Here is a 12,345-nt window from a genome sequence, read left to right as displayed (position 1 = left end):
TCAGCTTTGCTGTAGATTGTAGATTGAGGTCGGAGAGGTCTGGGAATCCGGGTCTCGTCGGGCTCTGAAGTCTGGATCCTCGAGGGAAGACGACAAAGTGAAGCCGCTGGACGCTTGATGGTGCCTGCAGTTGCAGGGTGGACACTCCTTGTCCACAAGGGAGATTCTTCAGTCTTCTGTGGAGCAGAACGTCGAAGGCCAGAGTTTCTTCTTGTTGGATAGTTCAGGATAATCTAATTTGGAATGGGACCAGCTCCTACCTTTATTCTCCTAAAGGGGGCTGCACTACTGACTAGGTCCCTCCCCTGGGTGGGACCAGGAAGGAGGGTGGCTACACCCCCTATCCTTTGTCCGGTTTCCCGCCAGAGCTGGGGCTGGGATGCCCCAGCCACTGGTTTGAACCGGTGTATGCACAGGGCACCTTGTGTGCCCCAGGCATGTCTCATTCCTTTCAGGCCTCCCTCCTCAATACACAAAATCCTGTCTGGGGTGGTGCTAGCACCTCCCAAGGCAGGAAACCCTTTGTCCAAGCCATCCTCGCTGGAAGGACTCCCAGCAGCAGGAGGTCAGACTTGTGTCTGTGGTGGCAGCATCCATTTTGTGATGCTGAGGCTCGAGTTAACTTTAACCGGGGTTCACAGTTACATACATGTCGTGTCCCTCTAGAAGGGTGGAATGCTACCCCCGTCGCCAGAATTGGCGAGGGGGTAGTATTCCAAATCGTATGACACCTTACTCGACATGTTTTGATAATGTTATACCAGAGTTGGCATTTAACCGCGAGGTTGATAATGCACTTAAGAGTATATGGTATAGCGTTATCATGGAACAGCTATTAGGACTTGGTTCCGCAAGCTGCAAACGGGCTCAGCTCATGCCAGAGCACCATCTCACATAATTCCAAGCACTCTGCCTTCAGGATTGATAAGGCCTTCCATAGGAGTGACTGATAGGAATATATGTGTCCATTTTAGGGTTAGATATAGGTATACTATATCTACAGCAAAGGGTGTTTACACCACCTTGCCCCAGCTGTCATGCAGCCAGTTGTGTCAGATTTAGATGGCCAGCCAGGGGTGGCATAATACATGCTTCAGCCCCTGGTAGGCCCTGGGTACACCTATGCCCTGTGTACAGGGACTGATAAGGTGGCCCAGTACCAATTGGTAAATGCACCTAAAGTACATGGTTGTCAATTTAGAGAGAGAACAGCTAGGCTATGGGTCTGATTAGCAGGCCCACAGCCAGGGAAAGTGGTAAACCAGTGAAGCAAAAATCTGGGGTGACCATAGGATTGCAGACCCCACTCTCCTACAAGATTAATAAGGCTAGACCTCCCTTTGCTCTCCCCGCCACACTTGGTTTAGCTGGGATGCTAAATTGGGCATACCCATCTAAGGCAAATCTGTTGGCTGTGTCCCAGGTTTCTTGGAAGGAGATTATATCAAATGATGAAACAAAGCCCAGCCAATTCTCGTAATGGCTCTTGGATCTAGAGCCGGCAATGTTCCAACTAAGAATTCTACATACATTTTTTCTAGTTGGATTCGAAGAGGGCCTATTAATGTCACGGGGTTTATGTAGTCAATCGGAATCACCCAGATGTAACAGTGGTGTAAAGCGATTAGACAATGGCAAACCCCCAGTCTGTGTGTCATCAATGATTTGAGTGGATATCATAATTGGGGGGGAAGCTGGGGAATAAGAGCCGGAGCTCCACTCTTAGGGTGCATAGCAAAGTAACAGGGTCCTAATGTCGGTGTATGACTTTTTCCAGTTACCCTCTGGGACCAGGTGCATGTCTTATGACTCCCCCTCGGCGGATAGAAATAGCCTAGAGGGAGTGGTCTAATATCATTCGATTGGGGACCCATCCCAGAATAATTTTTCGGCAACCTCTCTCCTTGAAAAATTTACAACAATACAATCTCCAGTAATGTTCTTCACCCTCTGTCCTACCCACCCCACCCTTCTAGCCAAAATAATGGAGGGGGATATGTCCTGATCCCCACTTGAATATTGTTTACACCATTCCCCGGTTTTATCCAAGAGGTCCCTGGTAGACTCTCTCTCATTTGGTTCTAAAAGAGGGACCCGGTAATTACTGCCACGAAAGGGGCGGCATCTGGTGGGAGGTGCAGCCTAGAGGAATTTGGGTTGAATGTAATATGAGGGGAGTTAGGTCGTACGGTTGTATTCACAAATGTGTTCGTTGTTGGTGGAATGGGGGTTGGTCTTATTAATGGGTTTCCAATAGCGGGACTGCCTGCTTTTGGGGCTAGAGCTGGTGACACATATTTAAGTGAGGCAGGCGGACCTAAGATCCCAGGGCGGTCTACCGCCCCTGTACATTCCATAGACTCTGTGTTATTGTTCCCAAGAGACTTGCTGTCTATTTTATGGTGTCGTTCTAGAGTATGAAAATCATTAATGAATAAATCTATTTTTTCACACCTCTTTGGTAGGCCAGCTAAACACGTATTCAAGCAGTCAACAATGTCTTTGCCGATTTCCTCCAAAATAGGTTCTAATCGAGCACTAATCAATTCTTCCATTTTATCCCCCAAAAGTGAACAAATGTCATTGACATAATCTTGATTAAGGGACAGGTGATTAAGTTTCCCCCCACATTTCTTAGGCTTCTGTTTAGCCGTTTTTGGCAATACATTTGTACTATGATTCTCTGGGCATAGTGTCGGAGGGATATGAGGCACAAAATCATTTGTGGGTAGCGCCTCAGTCAAAATGCATTCCCTCGTTGTCTCTGTGGGAACAAGTGGGGGTGCCAAAGTAGATGGATCATTGGCCTTACCCATTTCCAACTCCTTTTCCGCATTAGCTATTTTTTGATTGATAGCACCTACCGCAGAAGTTAGGTATGAAATAATTGTGTCCGCCTTGCGAGGGACCTTAGCGTCTTTAGCCCCTTGCCCCTCATTTTCCAAATGTTTGCGCTTACCCATTGATGTGGCTCAGAGGGGTAGCCCTGCCCGGCCTCTTCTGGCCCCTGATGGCCACAGATGGCCCGCCCTCTGCCCGGGCTCAGCCCGCGCGCGTCCCGCGACGCGGGAGGAAGCGCTGGAATATGTGGGCCTCCGGGCGGAAGTGTCTGTGGTCCGGTGGCGCGAAGCAAGGGAGGCTGGGTATTGTAGTTTGTCTTTGCCTCTGCTGCCCAGCCCCTCTCGGCGGCCGCTGGTGAGCTGCGGCGGCGGGGGCAAGCAGCGCAGGCTGGAAGCTTCTCCCGGCACAAACAGCCACAACGCCGTGACCCCCCAAGGCTGGTGAGTTCCCCGCTCCACCGGAGGAAGCGCTGGAATATGTGGGCCTCCGGGCGGAAGTGTCTGTGGTCCGGTGGCGCGAAGCAAGGGAGGCTGGGTATTGTAGTTTGTTTTTGCCTCTGCTGCCCGGCCCCTCTCGGCGGCCGCTGGTGAGCTGCGGCGCGGCGGGGGCAAGCAGCGCAGGCTGGATGCTTCTCCCGGCACGGACAGCGACAACGCCGTGACCCCCAAGGCTGGTGAGTGAGGTAAGTGACTTGTGCATTTATCAGTCTCCAACGTGAGCATCATAAAACACTGTTGCCGTGATGTCATAGTGTACTGGTAAAAGGCATTTTGGCCATTTGGTCCTGAAGGACTTTTCGGTCTGTGTCATTCCACAAACCCTCCACCTGCTTTGATATCTATTCTGAAGGTTAAGAATCTATGGTTTGATGCATTAATGAAAAAAACAGTTACTTGCCTCCGGTAATGCCTTTTGTGATGGATACTCTAATCACAGATTCCTCACTGCCCTCCCACCGCCCTGTTCTATGGAATGGTCTCTTTTCCACGGTCTGCTGCAGAACCTAGACTATATTCTGCCCCCCTGCTGATAACCTTAACTCGGGCAGGGGAAGCTGAACAAACATGTCCTGGGAAGGAGAGGTGTGACCACCTCTCCTTTAGAATTAGGTAGGGTGGGGTTGCTTCCGAGCGCCACCAGACTTCATTGAAGGGCACATTTAGTGCCCTCCTTGCATTAACCAGTTTTGCCCAGTTCAAGAGCCCTTGGCTCCCACTCTGGTTTGAAACTACATAAAGGAAAGGGAAGTGTCCACCCCCCTGCATGCTCCTCCTCCCTAAGGAGGTGCCCAGAGCTTCAGGTGGCCACTTGATTCTGCAATGTTGAATCTTGGCCCATGGAACCATCTGACTGGCTAAGGCAGCCGCGTAGCGTCCCTGGCCCCCCCCTCTGATAGGCAGGTCACCACAGAAGAGGTCCTTCCCCTTTTTAGGTCTCGCCTAGGCAGTGCGTGTGCTGTCTCAAAGAGACATGTTGGATCTAGGATAAGGACTTCAAAAAACACCCATCTTCATTGAATTATTTTGCTGTCCTTTAGAAATGCTGGCTTTTCTTTGGTGAATACAGTTAGTAGTCCCTCTTTTTGGACTTTTGTACCCTCCTGTGAGGACTGCCCCCATTACATGTACTCTTATTCCTCAATTTACTAAGAGAGCTACGAGAGCACTCTTTTTTTGTTGACCTGCCTCTGCTCGAATGTTCTGTTTACTTTGGTTATTTCTGTGCTGTCACCCCTCCCACCACACTGCTTGGCAGCGCCCACCACTCCCTCCTACATTGTGAGATTTTTTTTATTTTTATGTTAAATTAGTACATTTTAGGGCGTCCAGGGGGAAGATTAAGTGATTTGCCCAGATTCACAGAATGTTGAGCTGAGGCTCAAACACTGATCCCCAGGTCCTGAGTCGGTAGCTCTCACTACTGTGCCATGTCCTCTCACTCAGGGGATCCATGTTGGAGTCTCCCTTTGGTCACCCTAAAAGGTGCTTCTCTTATATCAGGGAACTTGCGCAGCCTCATGCCTTTTATTAGCACGGTGCCTGCTTCTTGTTTTTTTTTTAGAGCCGAACTCAGCCGTATTGCCTAATTTCTCCCTTCCATAGGGAACATATGGAATGAAAGAAAACTCTGCATCTTTCTAAGAACATCTGACTAGCAGGATATACACGAACACACATTCAGTGCGAGGTGAGTTTTTCTTACTGAACGCCTTCTACTGAAGTAGGAGCTTAAATAGTCCAAGTAAGTTTTCCTACATCTGTTCACGAGCTGCACTTTGCAAATCTGTTTTAGCGAATATATCAGCTCAAGCTCTATGGAATCTTTAACCATATTGTTTTGCTGCTCTGCTACTGTTTTTATTAGGATGTTTGGCTTCTTAAATAGCTTTGTTTGTAAATCCACCTTGGGGGCCATGATTTGTAAAGTGTAGTAAGGTGCAGCGAAGGTCTCATGGCGCTGAATTATAGGCACAGAGAGAGTAAGTGATTTGTCCAGCATCACAGGATGTTGACGCCGAGACTCAAATCGGGTGCCCCCCAGCTCCTAAGGTGGCAGCTAAGGCTGCTACGCCACATCCAATTAGCGGTTTGCCGATGTCAAAAGGTTGTTATGTTTGAAACACTGTATTATAAGCGCTGTTTTCATTCGTATTAAAGCGATGGCACAGTTTCCAAATCATGTTAATTTGTGCATGTGCTCTCCTGACGCATTTAAACGTTTGCCTTTTGTCACACTTTCAAAAACACCGCCGTGTCCGGCATTGCAATGGTAATTAAAGACCACAATAAACTACATTGCTCTGTTTTCCTACAGTCTCATTAGAACACACAATTTCTTCCATCACTTTGAACGTTGAATTAGTAATTCGTTTTTTTTAGCAAAAGATGCTATATCGATTAGTTGTCATCCTCAATAGTACTTCTCCTTTTAGAATCATGCAGGTTTTTGGTGAAACGTCCGCCTTATATATGAACCCGGGTAAGTCCTTTCTGTGGCTGCTGCGGGGTGGAGATCGATTGGGCGAATGGTCGCGGGAAGTGGTGGTGGTCCCAGACAGGTTCAAATATTTAGGAGTCTTCCTCTCGGCGTCTTAGACTATAGCGTGGGACAAGAATTTAGACCCCTTGTGGACGCAGGTGGGCGATCAGATGCAAGTGTTGTCCCATATGCCATTGTCTTTATTTGGCAGATCCGCCATCTTTAAAATGATCTCCCTGCCCCAGCTTATATACCGACTCCAAAATCACCCGTACCCTGATGTGGTCTCGCCAGTTAAATGCCAGTTTGGCCCGTTTCCTTTGGGGGGTGGCGCAACACGAGGAGCCCTGAGGACTTGCATTCAATCCACATATTCCGGTGGGGTAGCCACCCCAGATGTCAAGGCATACTACATGGCTGCGCACCTGCTCGTCCTCAATGATTGGTGGTATGGCGATTGGAGGGATCCAGCCTATGCCATGGAGCGTTGGCTTTTGGGGGATAATGCCCTGCACACGGTCCTCTACTCTGCGGTACTGCTCAGGAAGCTGCCACCCATGACCACTGCGGTTTTTAACATCTGGAAATATGTGCTTCGTATGATGGGTTGGTGGGGGAAACTCATGAGAGAAACTCCTTTGTGGAGAAAAGGACAGCTGCCACAGCTGGCGCGACTGCCTGGCTTCCGAGGCTGAGAGGCTATCTGGATAGATATGGTAGACGCGGTTATACGTGGTCGAAATTTAAAGTCCTTTCAAGAAATCCAAACGGAGTATACTATGCCCAGCTCACAATTCTTTTGATCTCTTCAGTTTAGGCATGCCTTCTCCCCATATCGATCACAACAAACAGATATACCAAAATTCAACCCCGTTGAGGCGCATGTCTTTAAGGGTGAACTGGGAGACCATGAAATAACCAAAATCTATTGTACACTGTTAGACCTGGCACCATTGGCGTGGATCTCCCTTCCATTTTTACTGTTGCTTCATGTGTTTTTGCTGGTGTTAGATGCTTTGGGCACTGTGCCACTGCTGTCCAGTGCCACAGTGCGAGTGCTCCCTATGGTAAATTGATGTATTGATTAGTGGTTCCATGATTGGATGTTTGGTTTACTTGTCAGACCCTAGTACAGTGCACTGAGTGTGCCCAGGGTGTGTAAATCCAAATGCCACTAGTGGGCTTGCAGCACTGGTTGTGCAACCCACAGAAGCAGCCTTGTAAAACGTGTCTAAATTATGCAGTTGCAGAGCCTGCGTGCAGTCTGGTACTGTCATGCTGACTGGGGAAGTGCACCCACTTGCCAGTCCCTAAACCTTCCCTTTTCTTCATATTAGTCACCCCTATGGTAGGCCCAAGGGCAGGGTGCATTGTAAGTATAAGGTAGGACAAGCCCTGATGTGTGTGGCATGTCCTAATAGTGAATTACAGCTACTTTTGTTTTTCACTATTGCAAGGCTACCTGTTTTCCATTGGCCAGAATGGGCTGTTAGAATTATTACATTTTATAATCCTAACAGACTCAGAGAACATGGTAGAAATTCGAGTTTAGTATGCCTGGACTCAGAATAATAAAATACATCTTTTAGTAAAGTGGGTTTTAACATTCTGTGTTTGCAAATACCACTTTTAGAAAGTTGGTATTTGCTTGCCTAACCTTTGAAGCCTGCCTCTGCGAGGTTGTGCATTCCTTTGTCTGGAGTTTGAGTGACAGGGCTGGGAGATTCCAGGGGACATTGAGTCAGCCCAGTGGTGAATAGGGAGATCTGCATCTAGATGGGAGGGAGTTGCACCTGGGACCTGAATAGGACTGTGCCTGCCCCCCACAGTGCTGGCTCCACCCCCTGTGGTGCGTCTTATGTCTCTGCCCTGCACACTGAAAGAAGAGAAGGAAGACTGTCCTGCTCCAGGGCTGTACTTACCTTCCACAATGCTGGCTCCACCCCCTGTGGGGCGTCTGATGTTCCTGCCCTGCACTGTGAAAGAAAAGGAGAAGTCTGGTAAACAGAGTGCTTCAGAACTGGTTTGGACTGGGCACAGGCCCCTCCCCCCTCAGAGAACAAAGGATCTTGGGGTATAAATATTGGGACCCTGATCCCAAGAAATTAGATCACTTCTGGACTTACAAGACGAAACCTCTGCTGAGGAGAAGGAACCTGAAGAAACTATTCCCAAGCTGAAGTGCGGCTTGGGGAATTGGCCTGCAGTGGTTGCCTGACTGCCAAAGAGAGGAGAAAGAACTTTGTGGACTTTTCTTTCCACTTGTGCAAAGATCTCCAAGGGCTTGGAAGAGAGCTTGCCCCCTGACCGAAGTCCCAGGACCAGTGGACTTCACCACCCTTTGTAAATTGCTGCTGGAAACAAGTGACTACAGAGGCAGGGAGCTGTGACCGACTCTCATGACCGGCCCAGTGTCCTGTAGGCACCACATCAAGCAACGTCCGCCTCGAAAAACGCAAGCTATGCGCTCACCGACTCGGTCCTGACTCCATCACGGAGTCGTAGCCTGCACCGCGACTGGTGGACACTGTGACGTGCAACGCCTCGCTACACCAAATTGTACTGGTCTGACCGACACGGTCACTGCTGCTGGCTTTAAGTCCTATGAACGCAACGGAGTTGGGCACCGCCTCGCACGCTTCACGACACACCGCCCGACTCGCTCCGGACTGATTGACGCCTGCTCCTGAACTCCGGCTCGGTCGACGCACCGCAAGCACCGCCTCGAAGCACCGTCTCGCCCTGCAATGCAAGCCTTGGATCCACCGACTCTGTCAACGGGCCGCTGCCTGCACCGCATCGAGGGACAACGCGTCCTGCAACGCTTCCTTTCTGCACCGCGACGATCACCGGAACCGGCTCACACATCCGTGCCGGCCGCCCCAAGTAAAAGGTACTGTGACTGAGTCTGTCGACATTTGAGTGGGCCCGTACCGACGCGGTCCGCTGTATTTGCTAGACTCTGTTATTTTCAACAACGCTGTAGCCCGTCCGGGTTACCGACTCGCACAGAACCTTGATTTAAGCCTTTTTACAAGAACTCTTGAAATCTAATAGTACTGTGGATTTTTGTTGTTGTTTATTGGTCTTGTGGTAACTCTATATAAAATATACTTATTTTTTTATATAAAACCTTGTTTGGTGTCCATTTATAGTGTTGTCACTGGGTTACTGTATGTGGTCACAAATGCTTAACTTACAACGCCTCTGAAATAAAGCCTTACTACTCGTGCCAAGCTACCAAGGGGGTGAGCAGGGGTTATTTTAGGAGTGTAATCCCCCTTACTCTGACTAGAGGAGAGTGTCCCTATTTGACACGGGTACATACCTGTGCCAACTAGAGACGCCCAATTCTAACATACACTTATCAACAATATGCCTACAACGCTACATAAAACCAGAGATGGGTGGCAACATGTCCTGGGCTCCCTAGATGAAGGTGATTTGGTGGAGGCTCTGGAATCCCTGCCAGGGCAGTGATAGCGGCCCGTTTGCGCTTTATCCAGTTTAAATATCTACATAGAGCCTATTATACTAGGCACAGACTGGCACGCTACCCAACACTTTTGAGGTTTTGGAAAGGAGTGATCACATGCCTGTCTGAAGTTCTGGGGTGGGAGGTTCCATTTTCTCTGTGACTGGCCATGTTCCATATCTGAAAGAAACACGTTGTGATAGATTCCTTACCTTAGAATTACCCCCAGGCGTCAGACTGGATCCGGAAAGTTTTAGTCGCCGAAATGACGTCTCAGCAGCTATTTAAACGACCCCTCGTGCCCTGATGTCAATTCTTTCTTTTTCCACGCCAGCAAGCGCATATCCGGAGAGAGTGGTACACCCAGTCACTTTTTGACTGAGTTTTTCGAGGCCTTTTTATCTCTGTTTTTTGAGTCGATCGACTCCTGGTTCCGTAGGGATGCCCGGTCTCAAGTCATGCTGGGACTCTCATTGCATGATTTCGGTGACTGACCAGCACTGCGTGTGTCTCTACTGCCGGGCCATGGCACTGAAGACTTTGCTGGAGCGGTCCCAAAAGTTGCTTGAAGTCCGGCAGTCGGCTACGCGCCGCTCAAGGTCCCGGTCCCGTGGGAGGTTGAGGGACCGGTCGCGGAGCCATCACCATCGTTCGTCGGTATCCAAGTCTTCGCACTTGGGTTCAGGTAAGGTAAAGCATCACAAGAAGTCGACGAAGCGCCATCGCTCTCTGACTTCCCCTGGCGCAACGCGGCAGAGGGTGCAGATGGTGACTTCCCCGTGGCTCCGGCAAAGCCTACGCAGTCGCCATCGTCCTATCTGCCCTTTCTGGATCTGTCGGCAACTCCAGCCCAGCTGCACGAATTTCTGGCAGCCATGGCCCGCCTCTTTGGGCCGCCCGACCCGCCGTAAAACTTGGAAATGTTTCCTGAAGGCATCCTCCCCCGTCTCACATGCCGACAATCTGGCCGCCATGTTTCATTAAAATAGTTCAAGCTCAGGGTCTCATTTCGCGAAACAATCTCAGTCGACACCCTAAATTGCAACAACTGTCAGGGATAGATTTGTTATACGTGACTCGATTGCTTCTATACCGCTAGAACTGCAGTGAATGAATGTGACACGCCAAGTAGAATGGAAATAAAAGACAGACAAGAAGAGATGACACAGGTCTTTGGGACAAGAGTTGTTGCAAGATATTGTTAACCGGGAAACATTTCAAATTTGATGCTATTTCCTTAGCTTTGTTGAAGACGTTATAAGCCTCCCGTTTTATCACTTAGATTTGTATTGCCACAGAGCGTATGACAAGCATGTTTACGCACAAGAATTAAGAGAGAACATTTCTCAGTTTGGGACTGTAAAGAAATGCCTCCTGCCTTTAGACAAAGAGACTGGATTCCATCGATGGCTTGGCTGGATTAGATTTGCTTCAAAAGAAGGGCTACAGAATGCTCTACAGAAGGAATCTTACACCATCGAAGGATCTAAGCTTCAAGTACAGCTAAACCGGAAACCAGTGGGGATGTTCAATAATAGAGGCGTCAATGACCAGGGGTGAAGCGGACCATGTTTGCTGTCTGTTTCTGCACCACCTATATTTATTTAAAATGCTGACAAATAAACACTTTGTATAAGCACACCCCTGCACTAATAACTTCCAGGTCAAATAAGGATTTGAGTCCTGTTTTGTGACACTGCGCCTACAAAAAGCCTCAATAAATCTGGCTCTTCTTCTGTGTGACTTGCTACACGTAGTGCTTGAACCTTTTCCTCCCCAAAATAACGCAATAACTATTGACAGTAAACAGACTTCAATAGTTCTTTTTCTTTTAGTCCAAGGATGTTGATTTCAACCTTAAACAAATACAAGACCAACTTAACACCAATGGGCAGACAGTGTAAGAAACTTTTGAGCATACATACAAAAACAGTATGAATGTAGTTAAAAGGATATAAAAGCCCCTCGTGGGATAGTTAAGCCTACGCACATTAAGTGAGTGGAAGAGAGGTGGCGTAGTCTCTTGGTTAGTTAACCCAAGATCCTAATGCTAGCGTCCCTGTTTTACCTGCTCCTGTGTTCCTGGGCAAACCATGTCACCTCTCTGCGCGTTGCAGTCACACTAGTCTACGCAGTTACGCAGGTCACAACACAAAGTGATCCCTGGGCCGTATATTCATGCCTTGAGAACATTGGACAGCATAATATTACTACTGTCGCTCTTACATGTGGTCTATTTGTATAATATATGTATAGCACTATTTTCCCATATTATCACAAAGTCACTGTTTGCACTCTACACACTGTATTATTTTGTATTACTTTGACAGCCATGTTCAGTAATTTATATACAATACAAATGTTTCTTTTGACTAAAAAATAAGTGTCTTGGTGGTGTGTTCTGACTGTACGGTTTGGTTCTTCAGTAGAGACGTTGAACCCCTTTTTGACATCATAGTTCCTCCATTAAAGTTGAATGTTGTGGATATAGTGATTTCACTTGTACAAAGCAATTGAAACCTTCCCGACAGAACCAATTCTTTATATATCAGTGTAAAACTGACTGCATATGTTCCTTAGTTGTAACCGAAATTCTTTTTGTCACTTCACCACGCTGCACCTGCCCGTTATTCAATTTTTGCAACACGTCGAAACAGTTTGTTTTTCTCCCTAGCATTCTTTTCCACATTTTTGTTATTTGGTACTCGCTGAAATCAGTAATCTGGAAGGAAGGTAACTTAAAAAAATTGCATTCCGCTTCCACCAGTAGTCCTGCGGGTTCTGACCGCTATGAACAATATGTCTGATGATTACAAATTCAATGAGATTCGATTTCTGGACCACACAATGGTGAAAGGCTGAATCTGAAAGAAACAGGTTAGTGTTAGATTCCTTACCTTAGTGTTAGATTCCTTACCTTAGAATATCCCCAGGCGTCAGACTGGATCCGGAAAGTTTTGCGTAGCAGTACCCCTGCACGTCGGTAGGCCTCGTCTGCGGCTCCGCGTCCGTCGTCGGCATCGTGGTCGCCGGGATGACGTCGTCGGATT

General features: G+C 48.2%; 1 protein-coding gene across 5 annotated transcripts in view; it reads left to right on the top strand.

Annotated features, from left to right (window-relative positions):
* ZNF236 (zinc finger protein 236) overlaps positions 1-12,345 on the top strand; it is a 1,196,152-nt gene that overhangs the window by 1,096,779 nt on the left and 87,028 nt on the right. The window contains exon 31 of one of the 5 annotated variants that reach the window (XM_078687875.1): positions 4,944-5,028. The exons of the other annotated variants lie outside the window; for them this stretch is intronic. Coding sequence (XP_078544001.1) covers positions 4,944-4,996 — 53 coding nt within the window. The 3' untranslated portion in view covers positions 4,997-5,028. The remainder of the gene's footprint in view (positions 1-4,943; positions 5,029-12,345) is intronic. 5 annotated transcript variants of the gene reach the window in all.

The sequence above is a fragment of the Lissotriton helveticus genome, chromosome 4_1 (genome assembly GCF_964261635.1).
Source record: "Lissotriton helveticus chromosome 4_1, aLisHel1.1, whole genome shotgun sequence".
In the NCBI taxonomy this organism is placed as follows: domain Eukaryota; kingdom Metazoa; phylum Chordata; class Amphibia; order Caudata; family Salamandridae; genus Lissotriton; species Lissotriton helveticus.
Note: the sequence above shows the minus strand (reverse complement) of the source record. Positions and strands in the feature narration are given on the sequence as shown.